The sequence below is a fragment of the Daphnia magna genome, linkage group LG5, assembly GCF_020631705.1.
Source record: "Daphnia magna isolate NIES linkage group LG5, ASM2063170v1.1, whole genome shotgun sequence".
Taxonomy (NCBI): Eukaryota; Metazoa; Arthropoda; class Branchiopoda; order Diplostraca; family Daphniidae; genus Daphnia; species Daphnia magna.
Window position 1 is genome coordinate 7476376 of NC_059186.1, and position 25961 is coordinate 7502336.

General features: G+C 42.8%; 1 protein-coding gene, 4 non-coding genes and 1 pseudogene across 5 annotated transcripts; all 6 read left to right on the forward strand.

The window, feature by feature from the left end:
- The first annotated feature begins 18331 nt into the window (after positions 1–18331).
- Positions 18332–18404, forward strand: Trnaf-gaa. Its single transcript has one exon. It is a non-coding gene; the product is annotated as a tRNA-Phe (tRNA).
- Positions 18405–18412: 8 nt separating this feature from the next.
- On the forward strand, positions 18413–18484 carry Trnae-uuc. The gene has a single exon. It is a non-coding gene; the product is annotated as a tRNA-Glu (tRNA).
- Positions 18485–19559: 1075 nt separating this feature from the next.
- Positions 19560–19632, forward strand: Trnaf-gaa. The gene has a single exon. It is a non-coding gene; the product is annotated as a tRNA-Phe (tRNA).
- Positions 19633–19640: 8 nt separating this feature from the next.
- Trnae-uuc lies at positions 19641–19712 on the forward strand. The gene has a single exon. It is a non-coding gene; the product is annotated as a tRNA-Glu (tRNA).
- Positions 19713–20172: 460 nt separating this feature from the next.
- On the forward strand, positions 20173–22804 carry LOC116922702 (carboxypeptidase B). Its single transcript, XM_045173447.1, has 9 exons — positions 20173–20314; positions 20512–20693; positions 20764–20961; positions 21251–21445; positions 21517–21648; positions 21723–21833; positions 21926–22047; positions 22124–22298; positions 22380–22804. Exons 2-9 carry the CDS (start codon positions 20513–20515, stop codon positions 22553–22555), a joined length of 1290 nt encoding a protein of 429 aa, XP_045029382.1. The 5' UTR covers positions 20173–20314; position 20512; the 3' UTR covers positions 22556–22804.
- Positions 22805–23244: 440 nt separating this feature from the next.
- On the forward strand, positions 23245–25738 carry LOC123472205 (annotated as a pseudogene).
- Positions 25739–25961: the final 223 nt, after the last annotated feature.

The following is a 25961-nucleotide window of genomic DNA, read 5'->3' on the forward strand; positions in this document are numbered from 1 at the left end:
AGCCATGTATTGCTGTTTACTCGAACGAGATGTGTCACGATCAATCTCACAAGTGTCAAACGGAGGACTCAGGTTTCCACCAATGTCCTCATCCGTTTGCCCGGTATTAATCGGACAGTCTATTTCAGGAGTTAAATCTTGTTCTTGGATGCCACCAGGTTTGGCCAATTGCTTCTTCTTTGCGCTTTCTCGGTCCCGTTTTATCTTTTATCTTAGCACTTTTATCAGCACCGTTGACCATTCGGGAGACGTTCGGTGATCCACGTGACTTGGCGTTTGGAAATTCGGGCCTTTTGTGGACGAAACCGTGCCACAGCAAAATACTCACACCAACCAGAAAAAGTATATCGTGGTTAACCTCACGATGGTGGTTAACTCCATGATGGTAGATTTTGAAGCCTATTCAGTTGGTAAAGATAGCGTCATCGATAGCGATATCAAATTGCTTTAATTTTTTGCAAAATTCAAAGCGATGCAAATAGATATTTTTGTGCGCTTACCGTCTCTAGATGGCGTTGTAAAGCTATAGGAAAACTTTCCAATATTTTCCTTAGTTAAAAGCGTTTTTACTTATAGCTTCTGCTCCATACTGACACTCGTTGCAAGTGGTGATTAACAAACATTTTACTTAACTGGAATACCATATTTAAGTCACAGTTAATTTTTCGGTTGATTATCTAAATCATTTCTCTTTACGCCTCATTAAGTTCTGTATGACAAACATTTTTCCGTCAACTTGTTCATTTTCAAATGTCAGTATAAGTTTCACCTTTTACATCTCTGATTGCCGTGACAAGGAAAATCGGGAAAGATCGAAGATAATATGTTATCGGTTATGTTTCCGGTTACTTCCTGAAACGACATTAGGCTCGCCGACGTCAGTTTGCCGAGTGTCCATCCGAAAACAAAAAAGCCACACAAAAAGAAAAAAGAAAAAATAGTATTGGTAATGAAGATAGGGAGTACATGTGTATTTGTAAAATTGTGATTCGACCTTGACACAATTAAATTATGCAAGAATAGCTACTAGTCACTAATGTGCCAGAATGTATAAAGATGCTATATTGAATGTATAAGATACTATATTTAATAAAGGGAGAATGTTGTAAGCATCGATGGTTCAGTGGTTAGGCTTTAAGGGTATTTTCCAAAAGGGAAGAAACTTGTATTAAAAGGGTTCATTTTAAAATGTATTAAAATAAGGGAAAAGTACAAAAATAAATTTAAAACAAAATACAATTAAATAAAATTGACAAAAAAAAACTATTCTACTGGGAGTGGGGAATCTACGGGACTTGGGGGTTTTCCTCGTCTTCGGGGTTTGTTGGCCGTGTAGTGGAAGTGGGCACACACCATTTCCATTGATCCCTGGATTGCTGCTAATCGGGCCTTGAATCGAAATGCCCCCAGGACCGTCCATCGATACCAAGTATCGAGCGAATTTCTTCATTCCTGGGGTTCCATGATCCAAGGGACCCGATAACCAGGGGGAGAATCCTACCAAGGGAAGAATATTTAGCAATCTTTCGCTGGTAGGCATTCTCCATGCTCCCCTGGTTGGTCATAGAACCACGACGTCAACCATCACCCGGGAACCAGATAATGTTAATTCAACATCTGGTCTTAGGCGTTGCCCGGAGATGGCTTTTTGTTGACAGTGACATCGTGGCCTTGCTTGACAAGCAGCGTTTCCGGGAGATCTTGGACGGTGTTGTGCCTCTTGGTGGCTAACTGGAGACCTTCTTCACAGTGATTAAGAACGTGATACCCAGTCTCGTTTTCCTTCCCACATCGTCGACAACTCGTATCCTGCTCGCAGTGAGCAAAACCACGAGTGCCCCCGAAGAGGAAGGATGTCGAGCCGGGCTCTGTGAAGGTATCTCCAGTCGCGAAAGGAGGGGCGTACGGCAGGATACCAGGCGAGCCATGTCTTTCGATGTTCCTTCCAGGGAGAGGCAATGGGCTACAACTCCCTGGTGGCTCTTGTCGGTGAGCAGGTTCCTGGTATAGCGCTGCCGTGCTACTTTCCGAAGTCCGCGGACTGCCTTAACTGGGCTTACGGAGACGTCATCGGCGACAATTCTTAAATTTTCGTCGCCGGATACATCAATCCGCACTCCCAGTCGTTTGGCAGCTTGGCGGGCAAGAGTCCAAAGGTTAGACCCTGCCTCCGCGTACCTCAGTCTGTAGAGCCCCCATCCATTGATCCTGAAAGATATTCCCCAACTGGTAACACTCCTGGATGCTCAGTTCTGAACCCTCGCCGAATTGTGTCGTGGAGCTGCTCTCGGCAAACATTCCTCACTGTAGGATCTCTTCAAGTGAGGAGCTGAGCAGCTCTGGCGATGGTCCAGATATCAGCATCATCAGTGAGGCGGCATGTTCCTAGGCCCCCAACCCGCCGATCTGCATAGAAAAAGGGGACAGTTGCGTGGTTGGGTAAGTTGCAAATAAGGCCTAGGAACTTCCTGCACTCAGTGTCCAGTTGGGTAAGGAATCTTTCAGGACCCGACCCGAAGCGAGGTGATGGGAAAGGGAGGGAAGAAGGTGACTACGGAAAATTTCAAGTTTTTGCCATGGTGCTAGGTTGGAGGCGGCAATCTTGTCAAGGTTAGGGATAAGGTCAGTTGGTGGTCGGAACCGCAATTTTCCGCCTATCGGTGTACCAAGATATGTTTCTTGGTCGTCTGGACCCAAGCACCGAATCAATTGATTATCAATTCGGCACTGGGTCTCAGACGGCTTGCCTTTGTCAAAGACCAGACAAGCACACTTCCCGGCATTAAATTGCAGTCCCAAGGTGTTAGCGGTGTAGGTTAAAACGTTTAAAATATTTTGGAGCTCGGAAGGAGAATTTGTAACCACGGCAATGTCGTCAGCATATGCCGTGGTTTTCATGAGCGAGCCAAATAATAAAAATCCGGGGTTAATATTGGACTTTCCGGCCCTGACGAGGGGCTCCGGAAGCCAGGTAGGTAAAAAGGGGAACTAAGAGCGTCACCCTGGCGAACACCCGCTGTCGGGAAAATGCGAATGGATTCTTTCCCAACGGCAAAATCCATCCGATTTCCCGAATATATGTCCACCAGGATGCGCCGGAGGTCTTCTGGTATTGGAAGTGATGTGAACAGCTCATCCAGAACGGCGTGAGGCACAGAACCAAACGCATTGCACATGTCCAGCCATGCTATGGACATGTGCCTTCGCTTGGTCTTTGTTTCCTCGACAACCGTCTGTAAGAGCTGTGTATGTTCTTGAATACCATGGACCCCCGGGAGGAAACCCTTTGCTCGGGAGATAACCAGCCAAGGTCTGAGGCGACCTCCGTTATTCTTTGGCTGATCACTCCCGAGAACAGTTTGTAAATGGTGGGAAGAAGGGATATTGGTCTATAGTTGGAATAGTCGCTAGTGTCCCCCTTCTTGAAAATGGGGACAGTTCGCGATGTCTTCCAACAGTTAGGAATCCCCAGCTTCCAGACCATTTTACAAACTGTTTCCAGCAGAATGCAGTTGGGGTCGATGGCTCTAAGATGACGGTATTCTAGAAAATGTTAGTCTATAAATTAAAATAACACGAAGAGTAGCAAATAATCGACAGAACGAATGTATTTTTCAGTGTTATACGACAAAACGTTAATAACATTTTGGGACATTCAGAACGACTTTGCAGTCTCTGGATAGTCCTGTAAACGTCACCGAACTTTGGTTCGATGCATTCACAATTTTTAGCTTTTTTGCGTCAACTAGTTTCTGGATTTCCATACGGGTGTTAGCATCGACCTTCGGTAATGTAACTGTCATGATGAGCCTATCGCGAATGCAAGCTTCGACGGCCAGGCGAGTTGTTTCGTTACCTCCAGAGATGACTATATTTCCGTTATCACCTTGTGGAAGATCGATTGTCACTCCGTGTCTTCTTTCTAGCAGTTTAGTAATCCGTTCGTTTTTACCAGCAATTCGAGGAATTTCTGAACGTGCTACATAACGGAGAATGGTTGTACGCCCGTCGTTTTCAACCGGTAGCAAAATCGGTTCTGATTTGGTCAAATTTGGCATGTCCCGATTCTTCTTGCAGCTGTTAGACGGCAAGGAACTCGAATGTTCGCCAGTGTCCGTTGTCTCTACATTCCTACTCGGAAGATCGGTGGCATGTGATTCTTCATTAGCTACCACAACCAGCGGCTCCTTGGCAAGTTTACTCGAACGAGATGTGTCACGATCAATCTCACAGGTGTCAAACGGAGGACTCAGGTTTCCACCAATGTCCTCATCCGTTTGCCCGGTATTAATCGGACAGTCTATTTCAGGAGTTAAATCTTGTTCTTGGATGCCACCAGGTTTGGCCAATTGCTTCTTCTTGCGCTTTCTCCGGTCCCGTTTTACTTTTATCTTAGCACTTTTATCAGCACCGTTGACCATTCGGGAGACGTTCGGTGATCCACGTGACTTGGCGTTTGGAAATTCGGGCCTTTTGTGGACGAAACCGTGCCACAGCAAAATACTCACACCAACCAGAAAAAAGTATATCGTGGTTAACTCCATGATGGTGGTTAACTCCATGATGGTAGATTTTTGAAGCTATTCAGTTGGAAATAGCGTCACCGTATGGCTATTACAAATTGCTTTAATTTTTTGCAAAATTCAAAGCGATGCAAATAGATATTTTTGTGCGCTTCCCGTCTCTAGATGGCGTTGTAAAGCTATAGGAAAACTTTTCAATATTTTCCTTAGTTAAAAGCGTTTTTACTTATAGCTTCTGCTCCATACTGACACTCGTTGCAAGTGGTGATTAACATACATTTTACTTAACTGGAACACCATTTTAAGTCACAGTTAATTTTTCGGTTGATTATCTAAATCATTTCTCTTTTACGCATTAAGTTCTGTATGACAAACATTTTTCCGTCAACTTGTTCATTTTCAAATGTCAGTATAAGTTTCACCTTTTACATCTCTGATTGCCGTGACAAGGAAAATCGGGAAGGATCGAAGATAATATGTTATCGGTTATGTTTCCGGTTACTTCCGAAACGACATTAGGCTCGCCGACGTCAGTTTGCCGAGTGTCCATCCGAAAACAAAAAAAGCCACACAAAAAGAAAAAAAAAAGAAAAAAATAGTATTGGTAATGAAGATAGGAAGTACATGTGTATTTGTAAAATTGTGATTCGACCTTGACACAATTAAATTATGCAAGAATAGCTACTAGTCACTAATGTGCCAGAATGTATAAAGATGCTATATTGAATGTATAAGATACTATATTTAATAAAGGGAGAATGTTGTAAGCATCGATGGTTCAGTGGTTAGGCTTTAAGGGTATTTTCCAAAAGGGAAGAAACTTGTATTAAAAGGGTTCATTTTAAAATGTATTAAAATAAGGGAAAAGTACAAAAATAAATTTAAAACAAAATACAATTAAATAAAATTGACTAAAAAAAAACTATTCTACTGGGAGTGGGGAATCTACGGGACTTGGGGGTTTTCCTCGTCTTCGGGGTTTGTTGCACCGTAGTGGAAGTGGGCACACACCATTTCCATTGATCCCTGGATTGCTGCTAATCGGGCCTTGAATCGAAATGCACCCCAGGACCGTCCATCGATACCAAGTATCGAGCGAATTTCTTCATTCCTGGGGTTCCATGATCCAAGGGACCCGATAACCAGGGGGAGAATCCTACCAAGGGAAGAATATTTAGCAATCTTTCGCTGGTAGGCATTCTCCATGCTCCCTGGTTGGTCATAGCAGACCACGACGTCAACCATCACCCGGGAACCAGATAATGTTAATTCAACATCTGGTCTTAGGCGTTGCCCGGGGATGGCTTTGTTGACAGTGACATCGTGGCCTTGCTTGACAAGCAGCGTTTCCAGGAGATCTTGGACGGTGTTGTGCCTCTTGGTGGCTAACTGGAGACCTTCTTCACAGTGATTAAGAACGTGATACCCAGTCTCGTTTTCCTTCCCACATCGTCGACAACTCGTATCCTGCTCCTGTGAGCAAAACCACGAGTGCCCCCCGAAGAGGAAGGATGTCGAGCCGGGCTCTGTGAAGGTATCTCCAGTCGCGAAAGGAGAGGGGCGTACGGCAGGATACCAGGCGAGCCATGTCTTTCGATGTTCCTTCCAGGGAGAGGCAATGGGCTACAACTCCCTGGTGGCTCTTGTCGGTGAGCAGGTTCCTGGTATAGCGCTGCCGTGCTACTTTCCGAAGTCCGCGGACTGCCTTAACTGGGCTTACGGAGACGTCATCGGCGACAATTCTTAAATTTTCGTCGCCGGATACATCAATCCGCACTCCCAGTCGTTTGGCAGCTTGGCGGGCAAGAGTCCAAAGGTTAGACCCTGCCTCCGCGTACCTCAGTCTGTAGAGCCCCCATCCATTGATCCTGAAAGATATTCCCCAACTGGTAACACTCCTGGATGCTCAGTTCTGAACCCTCGCCGAATTGTGTCGTGGAGCTGCTCTCGGCAAACATTCCTCACTGTAGGATCTCTACAAGTGAGGAGCTGAGCAGCTCTGGCGATGGTCCAGATATCAGCATCATCAGTGAGGCGGCATGTTCCTAGGCCCCCAACCCGCCGATCTGCATAGAAAAAGGGGACAGTTGCGTGGTTGGGTAAGTTGCAAATAAGGCCTAGGAACTTCCTGCACTCAGTGTCCAGTTGGGTAAGGGAATCTTTCAGGACCCGACCCGAAGCGAGGTGATGGGAAAGGGAGGGAAGAAGGTGACTACGGAAAATTTCAAGTTTTTGCCATGGTGCAAGGTTGGAGGCGGCAATCTTGTCAAGGTTAGGGATAAGGTCAGTTGGTGGTCGGAACCGCAATTTTCCGCCTATCGGTGTACCAAGATATGTTTCTTGGTCGTCTGGACCCAAGCACCGAATCAATTGATTATCAATTCGGCACTGGGTCTCAGACGGCTTGCCTTTGTCAAAGACCAGACAAGCACACTTCCCGGCATTAAATTGCAGTCCCAAGGTGTTAGCGGTGTAGGTTAAAACGTTTAAAATATTTTGGAGCTCGGAAGGAGAATTTGTAACCACGGCAATGTCGTCAGCATATGCCGTGGTTTTCATGAGCGAGCCAAATAATAAAAATCCGGGGTTAATATTGGACTTTCCGGCCCTGACGAGGGGCTCGGAAGCCAGGTTAAAAATAGGGGAACTAAGAGCGTCACCCTGGCGAACACCCGCTGTCGGGAAAATGCGAATGGATTCTTTCCCAACGGCAAAATCCATCCGATTTCCCGAATATATGTCCACCAGGATGCGCCGGAGGTCTTCTGGTATTGGAAGTGATGTGAACAGCTCATCCAGAACGGCGTGAGGCACAGAACCAAACGCATTGCACATGTCCAGCCATGCTATGGACATGTGCCTTCGCTTGGTCTTTGTTTCCTCGACAACCGTCTGTAAGAGCTGTGTATGTTCTTGAATACCATGGACCCCCGGGGGGAAACCCTTTTGCTCGGGAGATAACCAGCCAAGGTCTGAGGCGACCTCCGTTATTCTTTGGCTGATCACTCCCGAGAACAGTTTGTAAATGGTGGGAAGAAGGGATATTGGTCTATAGTTGGAATAGTCGCTAGTGTCCCCCTTCTTGAAAATGGGGACAGTTCGCGATGTCTTCCAACAGTTAGGAATCCCCAGCTTCCAGACCATTTTACAAACTGTTTCCAGCAGAATGCAGTTGGGGTCGATGGCTCTAAGATGACGGTATTCTAGAAAATGTTAGTCTATAAATTAAAATAACACGAAGAGTAGCAAATAATCGACAGAACGAATGTATTTTTCAGTGTTATACGACAAAACGTTAATAACATTTTGGGACATTCAGAACGACTTTGCAGTCTCTGGATAGTCCTGTAAACGTCACCGAACTTTGGTTCGATGCATTCACAATTTTTAGCTTTTTTGCGTCAACTAGTTTCTGGATTTCCATACGGGTGTTAGCATCGACCTTCGGTAATGTAACTGTCATGATGAGCCTATCGCGAATGCAAGCTTCGACGGCCAGGCGAGTTGTTTCGTTACCTCCAGAGATGACTATATTTCCGTTATCACCTTGTGGAAGATCGATTGTCACTCCGTGTCTTCTTTCTAGCAGTTTAGTAATCCGTTCGTTTTTACCAGCAATTCGAGGAATTTCTGAACGTGCTACATAACGGAGAATGGTTGTACGCCCGTCGTTTTCAACCGGTAGCAAAATCGGTTCTGATTTGGTCAAATTTGGCATGTCCCGATTCTTCTTGCAGCTGTTAGACGGCAAGGAACTCGAATGTTCGCCAGTGTCCGTTGTCTCTACATTCCTACTCGGAAGATCGGTGGCATGTGATTCTTCATTAGCTACCACAACCAGCGGCTCCTTGGCAAGTTTACTCGAACGAGATGTGTCACGATCAATCTCACAGGTGTCAAACGGAGGACTCAGGTTTCCACCAATGTCCTCATCCGTTTGCCCGGTATTAATCGGACAGTCTATTTCAGGAGTTAAATCTTGTTCTTGGATGCCACCAGGTTTGGCCAATTGCTTCTTCTTGCGCTTTCTCCGGTCCCGTTTTACTTTTATCTTAGCACTTTTATCAGCACCGTTGACCATTCGGGAGACGTTCGGTGATCCACGTGACTTGGCGTTTGGAAATTCGGGCCTTTTGTGGACGAAACCGTGCCACAGCAAAATACTCACACCAACCAGAAAAAAGTATATCGTGGTTAACTCCATGATGGTGGTTAACTCCATGATGGTAGATTTTTGAAGCTATTCAGTTGGAAATAGCGTCACCGTATGGCTATTACAAATTGCTTTAATTTTTTGCAAAATTCAAAGCGATGCAAATAGATATTTTTGTGCGCTTCCCGTCTCTAGATGGCGTTGTAAAGCTATAGGAAAACTTTTCAATATTTTCCTTAGTTAAAAGCGTTTTTACTTATAGCTTCTGCTCCATACTGACACTCGTTGCAAGTGGTGATTAACATACATTTTTACTTAACTGGAACACCATTTTAAGTCACAGTTAATTTTTCGGTTGATTATCTAAATCATTTCTCTTTTACGCATTAAGTTCTGTATGACAAACATTTTTCCGTCAACTTGTTCATTTTCAAATGTCAGTATAAGTTTCACCTTTTACATCTCTGATTGCCGTGACAAGGAAAATCGGGAAGGATCGAAGATAATATGTTATCGGTTATGTTTCCGGTTACTTCCGAAACGACATTAGGCTCGCCGACGTCAGTTTGCCGAGTGTCCATCCGAAAACAAAAAAAGCCACACAAAAAGAAAAAAAAAAGAAAAAAATAGTATTGGTAATGAAGATAGGAAGTACATGTGTATTTGTAAAATTGTGATTCGACCTTGACACAATTAAATTATGCAAGAATAGCTACTAGTCACTAATGTGCCAGAATGTATAAAGATGCTATATTGAATGTATAAGATACTATATTTAATAAAGGGAGAATGTTGTAAGCATCGATGGTTCAGTGGTTAGGCTTTAAGGGTATTTTCCAAAAGGGAAGAAACTTGTATTAAAAGGGTTCATTTTAAAATGTATTAAAATAAGGGAAAAGTACAAAAATAAATTTAAAACAAAATACAATTAAATAAAATTGACTAAAAAAAAACTATTCTACTGGGAGTGGGGAATCTACGGGACTTGGGGGTTTTCCTCGTCTTCGGGGTTTGTTGCACCGTAGTGGAAGTGGGCACACACCATTTCCATTGATCCCTGGATTGCTGCTAATCGGGCCTTGAATCGAAATGCACCCCAGGACCGTCCATCGATACCAAGTATCGAGCGAATTTCTTCATTCCTGGGGTTCCATGATCCAAGGGACCCGATAACCAGGGGGAGAATCCTACCAAGGGAAGAATATTTAGCAATCTTTCGCTGGTAGGCATTCTCCATGCTCCCTGGTTGGTCATAGCAGAACCACGACGTCAACCATCACCCGGGAACCAGATAATGTTAATTCAACATCTGGTCTTAGGCGTTGCCCGGGGATGGCTTTGTTGACAGTGACATCGTGGCCTTGCTTGACAAGCAGCGTTTCCAGGAGATCTTGGACGGTGTTGTGCCTCTTGGTGGCTAACTGGAGACCTTCTTCACAGTGATTAAGAACGTGATACCCAGTCTCGTTTTCCTTCCCACATCGTCGACAACTCGTATCCTGCTCCTGTGAGCAAAACCACGAGTGCCCCCGAAGAGGAAGGATGTCGAGCCGGGCTCTGTGAAGGTATCTCCAGTCGCGAAAGGAGAGGGGCGTACGGCAGGATACCAGGCGAGCCATGTCTTTCGATGTTCCTTCCAGGGAGAGGCAATGGGCTACAACTCCCTGGTGGCTCTTGTCGGTGAGCAGGTTCCTGGTATAGCGCTGCCGTGCTACTTTCCGAAGTCCGCGGACTGCCTTAACTGGGCTTACGGAGACGTCATCGGCGACAATTCTTAAATTTTCGTCGCCGGATACATCAATCCGCACTCCCAGTCGTTTGGCAGCTTGGCGGGCAAGAGTCCAAAGGTTAGACCCTGCCTCCGCGTACCTCAGTCTGTAGAGCCCCCCATCCATTGATCCTGAAAGATATTCCCCAACTGGTAACACTCCTGGATGCTCAGTTCTGAACCCTCGCCGAATTGTGTCGTGGAGCTGCTCTCGGCAAACATTCCTCACTGTAGGATCTCTACAAGTGAGGAGCTGAGCAGCTCTGGCGATGGTCCAGATATCAGCATCATCAGTGAGGCGGCATGTTCCTAGGCCCCCAACCCGCCGATCTGCATAGAAAAAGGGGACAGTTGCGTGGTTGGGTAAGTTGCAAATAAGGCCTAGGAACTTCCTGCACTCAGTGTCCAGTTGGGTAAGGGAATCTTTCAGGACCCGACCCGAAGCGAGGTGATGGGAAAGGGAGGGAAGAAGGTGACTACGGAAAATTTCAAGTTTTTGCCATGGTGCAAGGTTGGAGGCGGCAATCTTGTCAAGGTTAGGGATAAGGTCAGTTGGTGGTCGGAACCGCAATTTTCCGCCTATCGGTGTACCAAGATATGTTTCTTGGTCGTCTGGACCCAAGCACCGAATCAATTGATTATCAATTCGGCACTGGGTCTCAGACGGCTTGCCTTTGTCAAAGACCAGACAAGCACACTTCCCGGCATTAAATTGCAGTCCCAAGGTGTTAGCGGTGTAGGTTAAAACGTTTAAAATATTTTGGAGCTCGGAAGGAGAATTTGTAACCACGGCAATGTCGTCAGCATATGCCGTGGTTTTCACGAGCGAGCCAAATAATAAAAATCCGGGGTTAATATTGGACTTTCCGGCCCTGACGAGGGGCTCGGAAGCCAGGTTAAAAATAGGGGAACTAAGAGCGTCACCCTGGCGAACACCCGCTGTCGGGAAAATGCGAATGGATTCTTTCCCAACGGCAAAATCCATCCGATTTCCCGAATATATGTCCACCAGGATGCGCCGGAGGTCTTCTGGTATTGGAAGTGATGTGAACAGCTCATCCAGAACGGCGTGAGGCACAGAACCAAACGCATTGCACATGTCCAGCCATGCTATGGACATGTGCCTTCGCTTGGTCTTTGTTTCCTCGACAACCGTCTGTAAGAGCTGTGTATGTTCTTGAATACCATGGACCCCCGGGAGGAAACCCTTTTGCTCGGGAGATAACCAGCCAAGGTCTGAGGCGACCTCCGTTATTCTTTGGCTGATCACTCCCGAGAACAGTTTGTAAATGGTGGGAAGAAGGGATATTGGTCTATAGTTGGAATAGTCGCTAGTGTCCCCCTTCTTGAAAATGGGGACAGTTCGCGATGTCTTCCAACAGTTAGGAATCCCCAGCTTCCAGACCATTTTACAAACTGTTTCCAGCAGAATGCAGTTGGGGTCGATGGCTCTAAGATGACGGTATTCTAGAAAATGTTAGTCTATAAATTAAAATAACACGAAGAGTAGCAAATAATCGACAGAACGAATGTATTTTTCAGTGTTATACGACAAAACGTTAATAACATTTTGGGACATTCAGAACGACTTTGCAGTCTCTGGATAGTCCTGTAAACGTCACCGAACTTTGGTTCGATGCATTCACAATTTTTAGCTTTTTTGCGTCAACTAGTTTCTGGATTTCCATACGGGTGTTAGCATCGACCTTCGGTAATGTAACTGTCATGATGAGCCTATCGCGAATGCAAGCTTCGACGGCCAGGCGAGTTGTTTCGTTACCTCCAGAGATGACTATATTTCCGTTATCACCTTGTGGAAGATCGATTGTCACTCCGTGTCTTCTTTCTAGCAGTTTAGTAATCCGTTCGTTTTTACCAGCAATTCGAGGAATTTCTGAACGTGCTACATAACGGAGAATGGTTGTACGCCCGTCGTTTTCAACCGGTAGCAAAATCGGTTCTGATTTGGTCAAATTTGGCATGTCCCGATTCTTCTTGCAGCTGTTAGACGGCAAGGAACTCGAATGTTCGCCAGTGTCCGTTGTCTCTACATTCCTACTCGGAAGATCGGTGGCATGTGATTCTTCATTAGCTACCACAACCAGCGGCTCCTTGGCAAGTTTACTCGAACGAGATGTGTCACGATCAATCTCACAGGTGTCAAACGGAGGACTCAGGTTTCCACCAATGTCCTCATCCGTTTGCCCGGTATTAATCGGACAGTCTATTTCAGGAGTTAAATCTTGTTCTTGGATGCCACCAGGTTTGGCCAATTGCTTCTTCTTGCGCTTTCTCCGGTCCCGTTTTACTTTTATCTTAGCACTTTTATCAGCACCGTTGACCATTCGGGAGACGTTCGGTGATCCACGTGACTTGGCGTTTGGAAATTCGGGCCTTTTGTGGACGAAACCGTGCCACAGCAAAATACTCACACCAACCAGAAAAAAGTATATCGTGGTTAACTCCATGATGGTGGTTAACTCCATGATGGTAGATTTTTGAAGCTATTCAGTTGGAAATAGCGTCACCGTATGGCTATTACAAATTGCTTTAATTTTTTGCAAAATTCAAAGCGATGCAAATAGATATTTTTGTGCGCTTCCCGTCTCTAGATGGCGTTGTAAAGCTATAGGAAAACTTTTCAATATTTTCCTTAGTTAAAAGCGTTTTTACTTATAGCTTCTGCTCCATACTGACACTCGTTGCAAGTGGTGATTAACATACATTTTTACTTAACTGGAACACCATTTTAAGTCACAGTTAATTTTTCGGTTGATTATCTAAATCATTTCTCTTTTACGCATTAAGTTCTGTATGACAAACATTTTTCCGTCAACTTGTTCATTTTCAAATGTCAGTATAAGTTTCACCTTTTACATCTCTGATTGCCGTGACAAGGAAAATCGGGAAGGATCGAAGATAATATGTTATCGGTTATGTTTCCGGTTACTTCCGAAACGACATTAGGCTCGCCGACGTCAGTTTGCCGAGTGTCCATCCGAAAACAAAAAAGCCACACAAAAAGAAAAAAAAGAAAAAAATAGTATTGGTAATGAAGATAGGAAGTACATGTGTATTTGTAAAATTGTGATTCGACCTTGACACAATTAAATTATGCAAGAATAGCTACTAGTCACTAATGTGCCAGAATGTATAAAGATGCTATATTGAATGTATAAGATACTATATTTAATAAAGGGAGAATGTTGTAAGCATCGATGGTTCAGTGGTTAGGCTTTAAGGGTATTTTCCAAAAGGGAAGAAACTTGTATTAAAAGGGTTCATTTTAAAATGTATTAAAATAAGGGAAAAGTACAAAAATAAATTTAAAACAAAATACAATTAAATAAAATTGACTAAAAAAAAACTATTCTACTGGGAGTGGGGAATCTACGGGACTTGGGGGTTTTCCTCGTCTTCGGGGTTTGTTGCACCGTAGTGGAAGTGGGCACACACCATTTCCATTGATCCCTGGATTGCTGCTAATCGGGCCTTGAATCGAAATGCACCCCAGGACCGTCCATCGATACCAAGTATCGAGCGAATTTCTTCATTCCTGGGGTTCCATGATCCAAGGGACCCGATAACCAGGGGGAGAATCCTACCAAGGGAAGAATATTTAGCAATCTTTCGCTGGTAGGCATTCTCCATGCTCCCTGGTTGGTCATAGCAGACCACGACGTCAACCATCACCCGGGAACCAGATAATGTTAATTCAACATCTGGTCTTAGGCGTTGCCCGGGGATGGCTTTGTTGACAGTGACATCGTGGCCTTGCTTGACAAGCAGCGTTTCCAGGAGATCTTGGACGGTGTTGTGCCTCTTGGTGGCTAACTGGAGACCTTCTTCACAGTGATTAAGAACGTGATACCCAGTCTCGTTTTCCTTCCCACATCGTCGACAACTCGTATCCTGCTCCTGTGAGCAAAACCACGAGTGCCCCCGAAGAGGAAGGATGTCGAGCCGGGCTCTGTGAAGGTATCTCCAGTCGCGAAAGGAGAGGGGCGTACGGCAGGATACCAGGCGAGCCATGTCTTTCGATGTTCCTTCCAGGGAGAGGCAATGGGCTACAACTCCCTGGTGGCTCTTGTCGGTGAGCAGGTTCCTGGTATAGCGCTGCCGTGCTACTTTCCGAAGTCCGCGGACTGCCTTAACTGGGCTTACGGAGACGTCATCGGCGACAATTCTTAAATTTTCGTCGCCGGATACATCAATCCGCACTCCCAGTCGTTTGGCAGCTTGGCGGGCAAGAGTCCAAAGGTTAGACCCTGCCTCCGCGTACCTCAGTCTGTAGAGCCCCCCATCCATTGATCCTGAAAGATATTCCCCAACTGGTAACACTCCTGGATGCTCAGTTCTGAACCCTCGCCGAATTGTGTCGTGGAGCTGCTCTCGGCAAACATTCCTCACTGTAGGATCTCTACAAGTGAGGAGCTGAGCAGCTCTGGCGATGGTCCAGATATCAGCATCATCAGTGAGGCGGCATGTTCCTAGGCCCCCAACCCGCCGATCTGCATAGAAAAAGGGGACAGTTGCGTGGTTGGGTAAGTTGCAAATAAGGCCTAGGAACTTCCTGCACTCAGTGTCCAGTTGGGTAAGGGAATCTTTCAGGACCCGACCCGAAGCGAGGTGATGGGAAAGGGAGGGAAGAAGGTGACTACGGAAAATTTCAAGTTTTTGCCATGGTGCAAGGTTGGAGGCGGCAATCTTGTCAAGGTTAGGGATAAGGTCAGTTGGTGGTCGGAACCGCAATTTTCCGCCTATCGGTGTACCAAGATATGTTTCTTGGTCGTCTGGACCCAAGCACCGAATCAATTGATTATCAATTCGGCACTGGGTCTCAGACGGCTTGCCTTTGTCAAAGACCAGACAAGCACACTTCCCGGCATTAAATTGCAGTCCCAAGGTGTTAGCGGTGTAGGTTAAAACGTTTAAAATATTTTGGAGCTCGGAAGGAGAATTTGTAACCACGGCAATGTCGTCAGCATGTGCCGTGGTTTTCACGAGCGAGCCAAGCAATAAAAATCCGGGGTTAATATTGGACTTTCCGGCCCTGACGAGGCCCCCGGAAGCCAGGTTAAAAATAGGGGAACTAAGAGCGTCACCCTGGCGAACACCCGCTGTCGGGAAAATGCGAATGGATTCTTTCCCAACGGCAAAATCCATCCGATTTCCCGAATATATGTCCACCAGGATGCGCCGGAGGTCTTCTGGTATTGGAAGTGATGTGAACAGCTCATCCAGAACGGCGTGAGGCACAGAACCAAACGCATTGCACATGTCCAGCCATGCTATGGACATGTGCCTTCGCTTGGTCTTTGTTTCCTCGACAACCGTCTGTAAGAGCTGTGTATGTTCTTGAATACCATGGACCCCCGGGAGGAAACCCTTTTGCTCGGGAGATAACCAGCCAAGGTCTGAGGCGACCTCCGTTATTCTTTGGCTGATCACTCCCGAGAACAGTTTGTAAATGGTGGGAAGAAGGGATATTGGTCTATAGTTGGAATAGTCGCTAGTGTCCCCCTTCTTGAAAATGGGGACAGTTCGCGATGTCTTCCAACAGTTAGGAATCCCCAGCTTCCAGACCATTTTACAAACTGTTTCCAGCAGAATGCAGTTGGGGTCGATGGCTCTAAGATGACGGTATTCTAGAAAATCTTAGTCTATAAATTAAAATAACACGAAGAGTAGCAAATAATCGACAGAACGAATGTATTTTTCAGTGTTATACGACAAAACGTTAATAACATTTTGGGACATTCAGAACGACTTTGCAGTCTCTGGATAGTCCTGTAAACGTCACCGAACTTTGGTTCGATGCATTCACAATTTTTAGCTTTTTTGCGTCAACTAGTTTCTGGATTTCCATACGGGTGTTAGCATCGACCTTCGGTAATGTAACTGTCATGATGAGCCTATCGCGAATGCAAGCTTCGACGGCCAGGCGAGTTGTTTCGTTACCTCCAGAGATGACTATATTTCCGTTATCACCTTGTGGAAGATCGATTGTCACTCCGTGTCTTCTTTCTAGCAGTTTAGTAATCCGTTCGTTTTTACCAGCAATTCGAGGAATTTCTGAACGTGCTACATAACGGAGAATGGTTGTACGCCCGTCGTTTTCAACCGGTAGCAAAATCGGTTCTGATTTGGTCAAATTTGGCATGTCCCGATTCTTCTTGCAGCTGTTAGACGGCAAGGAACTCGAATGTTCGCCAGTGTCCGTTGTCTCTACATTCCTACTCGGAAGATCGGTGGCATGTGATTCTTCATTAGCTACCACAACCAGCGGCTCCTTGGCAAGTTTACTCGAACGAGATGTGTCACGATCAATCTCACAGGTGTCAAACGGAGGACTCAGGTTTCCACCAATGTCCTCATCCGTTTGCCCGGTATTAATCGGACAGTCTATTTCAGGAGTTAAATCTTGTTCTTGGATGCCACCAGGTTTGGCCAATTGCTTCTTCTTGCGCTTTCTCCGGTCCCGTTTTACTTTTATCTTAGCACTTTTATCAGCACCGTTGACCATTCGGGAGACGTTCGGTGATCCACGTGACTTGGCGTTTGGAAATTCGGGCCTTTTGTGGACGAAACCGTGCCACAGCAAAATACTCACACCAACCAGAAAAAAGTATATCGTGGTTAACTCCATGATGGTGGTTAACTCCATGATGGTAGATTTTTGAAGCTATTCAGTTGGAAATAGCGTCACCGTATGGCTATTACAAATTGCTTTAATTTTTTGCAAAATTCAAAGCGATGCAAATAGATATTTTTGTGCGCTTCCCGTCTCTAGATGGCGTTGTAAAGCTATAGGAAAACTTTTCAATATTTTCCTTAGTTAAAAGCGTTTTTACTTATAGCTTCTGCTCCATACTGACACTCGTTGCAAGTGGTGATTAACAAACATTTTACTTAACTGGAACACCATTTTAAGTCACAGTTAATTTTTCGGTTGATTATCTAAATCATTTCTCTTTTACGCATTAAGTTCTGTATGACAAACATTTTTCCGTCAACTTGTTCATTTTCAAATGTCAGTATAAGTTTCACCTTTTACATCTCTGATTGCCGTGACAAGGAAAATCGGGAAGGATCGAAGATAATATGTTATCGGTTATGTTTCCGGTTACTTCCGAAACGACATTAGGCTCGCCGACGTCAGTTTGCCGAGTGTCCATCCGAAAACAAAAAAGCCACACAAAAAGAAAAAAAAAAGAAAAAAATAGTATTGGTAATGAAGATAGGAAGTACATGTGTATTTGTAAAATTGTGATTCGACCTTGACACAATTAAATTATGCAAGAATAGCTACTAGTCACTAATGTGCCAGAATGTATAAAGATGCTATATTGAATGTATAAGATACTATATTTAATAAAGGGAGAATGTTGTAAGCATCGATGGTTCAGTGGTTAGGCTTTAAGGGTATTTTCCAAAAGGGAAGAAACTTGTATTAAAAGGGTTCATTTTAAAATGTATTAAAATAAGGGAAAAGTACAAAAATAAATTTAAAACAAAATACAAAAACAAAATACAAAAACTAAGTTTCTGAAAAAGCCATGCAGAATATATTCTGTAGAAAAAATTTTAGTTGCAAAAGAAAATATACAGGTAAAAATATTTATATTTATTAAATAAAAGGGGAAACGTGAGTATTTATCGGTATTTATATTCATCTTTCCATGAACTTTAGGGGAATACAAAAAGGAGGCGGAAGCTTAAGGACACAAACAGTATTGTTTCAATCAGTAAAAATTAGATATTAATTTGCTAAATTTGTGCAGACGAAAAAGAAACAAACAACACCATTGCCATATAAGAATCCCATTAGGAAAAAAGCATCAAAGTGTCTGGTGTTTGGTTAAAGGATTAGTGCAAGTTTGATATGCCGAAATAGCTCAGTTGGGAGAGCGTTAGACTGAAGATCTAAAGGTCCCTGGTTCGATCCCGGGTTTCGGCAGGTTGTTGTCCCATATGGTCTAGTGGCTAGGATACTTGGCTTTCACCCAAGAGGCTCGGGTTCGATTCCCGGTATGGGAAATACGTTTTATTTTAAAATATTTTTTTTTATCTGACGATAAAAATAAATTTTGAAAGCGAATATACATTATACAGACCATAAAACCCTAACTCAAAATCAATTAGAAATGAAAAATGATTTATAACTAGTTAATTAAAATATAAGTCTAATGAAGGAATCTTAAGTCTCCAAATCCTTGCAAATTACCAGTGTTTTGTCGAATACAGTTTATTTACTCAAACGGAACAAAGATAAAAATCAATTTTTATTTATTCGAAAGATCAAGAATACGAATAAAAATTCAGGTTTATTTGAATTTTCGAATAGAATCAGGAATACGAATAACATATCGAATTAATTTTGAATTAAATATTTAAACATTTTATTTATTTTCTTATTTTTAAAAGAATGAATTAGTAACTCTACAAGCAACAGCAAAATTCTTAACAGCATCTTAAAGTAAAAAATATATTCGAAATTTATTCATAAAAATTTATTTGACCAACCGAATAAAAAACGAATTCCATTTTCCCAATAACATCAAGAGTAACGAATGCGAATCAATTCCATTTATTCGAAAGATCAAAGATCAAGAATAATTTGATTCTCGATTCAAAATTTAAAATTTGTTTCGATGGAACTTATTCGATGAACACTGCAAATTACCTGTTATCCCAGTGCAACTAACAAATAGTGAGAACAAATAGTAAGTTTTTTGTATACGCTAGTATAAACCGTGCTTTTTACATAATTGGTCCAGCCATATTTTAAAAAGTAGCTTTTGGCTAGATAAGTAAGGTAGACTTACCAAACTTTATCTAAATTAAGTGTTGGAAGGAGTGCAGCAGTACCAAACTAGACGAACATTCATGTTGGTAAAAAATAAAGGTGAAATATGTGTTAAAGGTAACACATAAGAGGACAAAAATAATTTTTTCAGATAAATATTCTTGTAACGTAAACGGAAAACAACAGGTGCATTGAAGGTTCTGGATCCGGTCGCAACCCTATCAATAAATAACAATAACAAATCTGTTGAAATACTATTTTAGTGCGGTAGCACCTCTCAATTATAAGTTCACTACTTGTTAATATGCCGAAATAGCTCAGTTGGGAGAGCGTTAGACTGAAGATCTAAAGGTCCCTGGTTCGATCCCGGGTTTCGGCAGGTTGTTATCCCATATGGTCTAGTGGCTAGGATACTTGGCTTTCACCCAAGAGGCTCGGGTTCGATTCCCGGTATGGGAAAACATTTTAGTTTTTAATTTTGTTTTATAACCTAAACATAGAGCACCATTGAAGGAATTATTAGGGCCCTTTAAGGTGCAGCTAAAAAAGTACAGGGAATCGAAAGATGTAATTTACAAATGAAAATTTAATTCAAACGCCATTTTTCTTTATGAAGTCAGAACAGAGTTAACTTTTTCTGCGTCACCGTCTCAGGTTAGCAATAGAAAGGACGGCATGTATGTGACATTTCTGCCCTTTGGCTTAGAGATGCTATTTTGTTTTGCTGGTTTGCTGTCAAAATACCGACTGCAAAATTCCATTTCATTTTGTTTGCCAAACCAAATGTGAATTCATAATCAAAAGATCTCGTACTTGGCGGATCTCAATCAATTTTTAGTGCAAATGCGTCATCAATACATTTGCGCTGCAGCCTTGTTTTGACAGGACCAACTGTGTTTACACACCAGCTGGGTTTACACAGCATGTCACGTATCCTACAGGACCATTCCCTTGGATGAACAATGACCAGCATTTTGGATAGGAATCATTCATCGCGCATCCTACCAACCCAAAAGGCGTCTTCACAGATAGAGTTGCGAAACGACAGAAAACGAAACCAGGTAGAACCTGTTTATTATCCTGTTCGTCCTTACCGAACTTAGGCCAGCATTAAAGGTTAAGCATTTAAAATAAACTGTTGATGTAAAAAACGACATAGCTACGATAAAAACATAGAGATTTTCTTCTTTTGCAAATTTCTGTATGCATTTTTGTGTTAAGTATGTGTCTCTAACAAAAATTTGTCTTATTGCATTAGGATGCCGACGCTGCTCGTCCTACTCATGGTTAGTTCGGTGTTCACCGCAGACCCATCTGCTGCAACGGAGGAATTCGGAATAGACGAAAAAGCTGTTTCTTATTCCGGATTCCAGGTCTGGTCGATTACAGTTCGTTCTAATGGAGAACACAAACTTCTAAGACAAATTATAGAGCAGTACGGTAAGTTAAGCGAATGTTTTTTTATAGTCTGAATGTTTTCAAGCTTACAATAAAATTTAATTAAATACAGATGTTGAGGTGTGGAAAGAACAAAAAACTGATAAAGCGGCGATAACTGAATTGCTAGTAGCTCCACAAGTTCAGAGGGTACTAAAAGTGAAACTGACGGAAGCAGATATCAGCTATGGAATCAAGATCAACGACCTGCATACTGTCATCGACAACGGGAATGAGAAGCACAACATGAGCTCTCTTAACACAAAAACCGGTAGGAAATCGTTTAAATTAGCATAGTTTAGAATTAGATTAGTATTACACACACCTTCGTAATTTTACTGAATTGCATAGCAAAAAACTTGCAATTGAAAAATAAATAAATAATCGTAATAAATCATCTGGTCGCGATTAAGATTCGCATATTGTCTCGTTCTCGACATGCATAGCCTATTTAAGAGAGTATAACAGGTGACCGTCTTATTTCTTCCAAGTGATATTAATTTAATGCAATCTAAACAGTTTTTCAGCTACCATTGTGTAAATCTTCTTGATCACTGCAGGCCACAGCATGGACTGGACTAAATATCACCGATTAGCCGACATCTACGGTTACCTGAATTACCTAGCATCCACTTACCCTAGTCGCGTTGAGTTGATCAACATTGGTACCTCGTACGAGAAGCGACCGCTCTACGTTGTTCGCATTTTTAATCGCTCTTCATCTGTCGTTAAGCCCGCCGTTTGGATTGACGGAGGTATTTCCCCCACAACAATATAGACAATTTTTTTCAATCATTGTTAAAGGTATAACCTTGTGGATTTTAAGGAATTCACGCAAGGGAATGGATTTCCCCGGCTTTGGCTACTTATATCATCCGGCAACTAGTTGAAGTGCCAGCCAACGAGGCTCTTTTGTGCAACGTGGACTGGTTCATTATGCCCGTCATGAATCCCGATGGTTATTATAAATTAAATTTTTATTTTATTTTTTATTTTTAATATATTGATTTAAATAAAGTGTTTTACTAAAAGGTTATGAATATTCGCATGCCTTCAATCGGCTTTGGCGTAAAACTCGTTCTGTGACGAGCTGGACAAGCTGTCGTGGTGTAGATCCGAATCGTAACTTTGGTTATAAGGTGAGCTTAAAATATTGCTGTTTTCATTATTAAAATCGCAATTTGCCTAACTTTTTTCTTATTTCTCTATGAAAACTGTAATGCCTTTTCATCCAGTGGGGGGTCTGGGAACCAGCACGAACCCATGCTCGGACGTCTACAAGGGCACTAGAGCCTTCTCAGAGCCGGAGACTTTTGCTACCTCAAATTTTATCAAAGGCAAAGCCAGTTCCATTAAAGTAACATCTTCTATTTTTAAAAAAGCCAAATGTGCATTAAGGTTTCTTCCATTTCTAATCATCGTGTTTTTCCCAGCTTTACTTGACCCTGCACAGCTATGGCCAGGCTGCTCTGATTCCTTGGGGTTATAACGTCGTTTACCCGTCTGATTATTCCGATATGTTGGAGCTAGCCAAAAGTGCCGTGTCCAAATTCACTAAATATAGATATAGGGTTGGTAATGCAGCCGCTATTTATTATCCTGCTGCAGGTATATCTCACTTTGCAAAACAGTGCACGTCATGATGAAATCTCTGGCTTTGATTACCTCTTTTCCTCTGTTGCTTTTCAGGTGGTTCGGACGATTGGGCCAAATCGATTGGCATCAAATACAGCTACACCTTTGAGCTGTCTGATACCGGTGCCTACGGCTTCCTTTTACCGGCTTCTAATATTTTGCCAGTATGTCAGGATTTCTTCCCCGCTTTGGATGTCTTTGCTGCTAAAGTAGCAACTATGAAAGTTTGAAATAATTATTTTAATATTTTGATATCTAAATCAAACACAATACGTTAGTGGTGAATATTTTCTCCGATTTATCCCTGGTTTTCTTGCATGCGCTTTAGGAAAAACTACGACATACTTTGAAAAAAGTTTAGCAATAGTCTAAAGCTACGATGCTATGCGACGTAACCAATTTATCGCAAATATATGTCGTTAGCTGTCCCTCATAAATAATTCATGGTCCTAGTGAAATAAACTGTGCATTGTTGGATATATCTGAATTTAACTTATTTGTGGAAAAACCTGTTTTCCTTTTTAGAGTCTGTCATTTTCACGAAGAGTAATGACAAATCTTATATCATTATAATTTAGGTATAACATTTGCATTTGAGTAATCTGTCTTATGTGATCACATCGAAGCACGGCGGAATTGACTTGAAACCGCATGTTTCAGTGAAAAACGTTTGAAGAAATAACGTAAAATAAAAAAAATGAATTGGTGGCTTAAAAGATGGTCACATGAACTTAATTTTGAAACGTAAGGTATAACTGCAAACGAATTAGCAACAGAAGGTGAAATGAGAAAACGGATATCCTTGTAGTTGCAACAACTGAAATGCTGGATTGCACACGTCTGGTCGAAGTGCGTCACAGACTTATTCGTCAACAGACACAAATGTTTCGGTACCCCTTTTGTTCTGCACAAAGAAAAAAAACTTAGGGTACTTACTCTTTGCGCTCGCGTGTTTAAAAGGGCGCACAAACGAAAGCGTTGACAACAGCTCATTTCCCTCGTTTCTGCTCTCAAGTAAGTAACACTTCAAGGAGAGCTCTTTGGAACCAGTAATCGAACTACACATCACTTGCACATCAGGTAAGAATAGATTTAAAAAATTATTCTAAGGTTCTGTAGTAATTGGCATTATTTGGAGTAATTCTAACGTAAACGTCTTCCATCAATTTAGATTTTAATTATTCAAAAACTTTGCAATTCGTACAAGCCCACAATATATAAGCCCATTTAAATTCTCTCGCTGTGCAAACGTCTGAAAGACAAAGTACAAAACTGCCTGTTGACTAACTGATTTTAAGTGACTTTTTAATTACTTTATTCAGCGTCTGATGATGTCGCTATTATTTGCAATTGCGCTGGGCTGCGTATTTATCACCAGCCAAATCGTGGCGAAAGAAAGCGAGCTGGTTTCCTATTCGGGATTCCAGGTTTGGAAAATCAAACCTAGTTCCGAGGAAGATCGGCAATTGGTTTCGGAAATGATAGATTTGTATACTAAGTCGAATGTTTTATACATAACAGAGTATTAAAGCCTATCTTAACCCAAATGATTACGTATGTTTCACGTAAACCGTAAAAGAACTTCAAATGTGGAATGAAAGACAAATTCCGGACGAACCAATCGATGTTCTAGTACCGCCACAGAGTCGGAAGAAACTAAATTCTAAACTGGCTGATCGCAAAATCCCGTAAGTCGTCGCCCACGGCGACTTGCAGACGGTTATCGACAACCAAAATACAAACACCAACAAGAACACTTCTGATACGAAAGCCGGTTATATTTTACTAGCATTCATTATAGTCGCCTAATTAAAAAAACAACTGATTTTTGCAAAACAGCATATAATTTGGATTGGACGAGCTATCACAGACTGAGCAACATTTACGCTTTCTTGACTTACCTGAACACCACTTACCCGAGGCTTGTCCAATTAATAAATATCGGTTCCTCGTATGAAAAACGCCCACTGTACGTCATTCGAATCTCCAGCTCTCCTTCACCAGGCACAAGACCTGCAATCTGGATTGATGGAGGTATTATCTCTGCCCACCGATATTCTAGATTTTTACAATAATCAGAATCCAATTGTTTCCTAGGATTTCACGCAAGAGAATGGATATCGCCAGCTGTCGCCACCTACATTATCCAACAGTTAGTAGAAGTGCCGGCGAACGCCAAGCTCTTGTCCAACGTCGACTGGTACATCATGCCCGTCGTAAATCCGGATGGGTATGACCAGTTATCCTTGTAATTTTTCACGGGAATCGGTCAAAAATATAAAAATCCGAGTTTCAAATTGAAAGGTTATGAGTATTCACACACGAGAGATCGTCTTTGGCGCAAAACCCGTTCCATGACGAGCAACCCAGCCTGTCGCGGTGTTGATCCAAACCGTAACTTCGGTTATAAGGTATATTCTGGTTTCTAATGTTCCAGAGTTTTAGCAAACGTTTTTTTACCTCTGTAAGCATTTCAAATGATTTAGTGGGGTGGTATGGGCGCGAGCACTAATCCGTGCGAAGAGACCTACAGAGGTACGAAAGCCTTTTCTGAGCCGGAGACTCTTGCAACTTCCAATTTTATCTTGTCGAAAAAGAACCAGATTAGAGTAAGGCTTTTACTTTACCGACCATGATGAGTTAATATGTTTTGCTTTACTAATAATAACGCGACATTAAACAGCTGTACCTGACACTGCATAGCTATGGGCAGTACGCGTTGATTCCTTATGGATACGACGTCGTTTATCCACCTGATTATAACGATCTGTTGGCACTTGCTAACAATGCCGCATCTAAATTTGTGAAATACACATATACAGTTGGTAATTCGGCCGCCCTGCTTTACGCAGCCTCAGGTGATTAATTGAAATTTCAGCTTAAAATGTTTCAACAATTTAATGACGAGACTGTTCTTCTGTGCAAAGGTGCTTCGGATGACTGGGCCAAATCGATTGGCATCAAATACAGCTATACCTTCGAGTTGCCAGACAAGGGAACATACGATTTTCTTTTGCCGGCATCGGACATTTTACCTGTGTGTGAAGACTTCTTCCCCGCTTTCGATGTTTTTGCTGCCAAAGTAGCCACTTGCTGTGGCGTGGTTACTACCACGATCAAACTGAGGACCACCCCTACCACACGCAAGACCACTGCCACCACACGCAAGACCACCACTAGACGTCAGCCTACGACCGCTACTTCAAAACGTACCACGACTAAATGCCCTTGTGTCTGTGGCTAGATGAGGAGTCTATAAATGGCTTGCTGCTGAACGCTGACATCTTCGTCTCGACGATGTCCACCCAATTCAGAATTGACATAAACTTTGTTACACACGGCCTGGCAGAAATCCCTACGAGTAACTTTGATATTTTCATTTGATTGGTAATAAACAAAACATGCATCATTCACTCTGCTTTATGTATTGTATGGTCGGCACTGACTGCTTAAAATCCTAGTCTTTATGATCAATGAAATGAAGGTTAAAAAAACATTCCGTAGTCAGCAGCGTATAGCCTATGTCTGATGCCTGTAGTGGCGCTAACCAGTAATGAACTTTTGCATATATGCTTATGAAACCCATTAGCCTACTATTAGTGAAAATATTGGAAAATGTGAGTTAAAGGGGAACAC

What these genes read in the sequence shown, in the direction of transcription:
- LOC116922702 (XM_045173447.1), top strand. Translation starts at nt 20,513, where the DNA reads ATGCCGACGCTGCTCGTCCTACTCATGGTTAGTTCGGTGTTCACCGCA. An exon ending in GCCCGTCATGAATCCCGATG is followed by an intron (nt 21,649 to 21,722) that starts GTTATTATAAAT and finishes TTTTACTAAAAG; the next exon opens with GTTATGAATATTCGCATGCC. An exon ending in TAACTTTGGTTATAAGGTGA is followed by an intron (nt 21,834 to 21,925) that starts GCTTAAAATATT and finishes CTTTTCATCCAG; the next exon opens with TGGGGGGTCTGGGAACCAGC.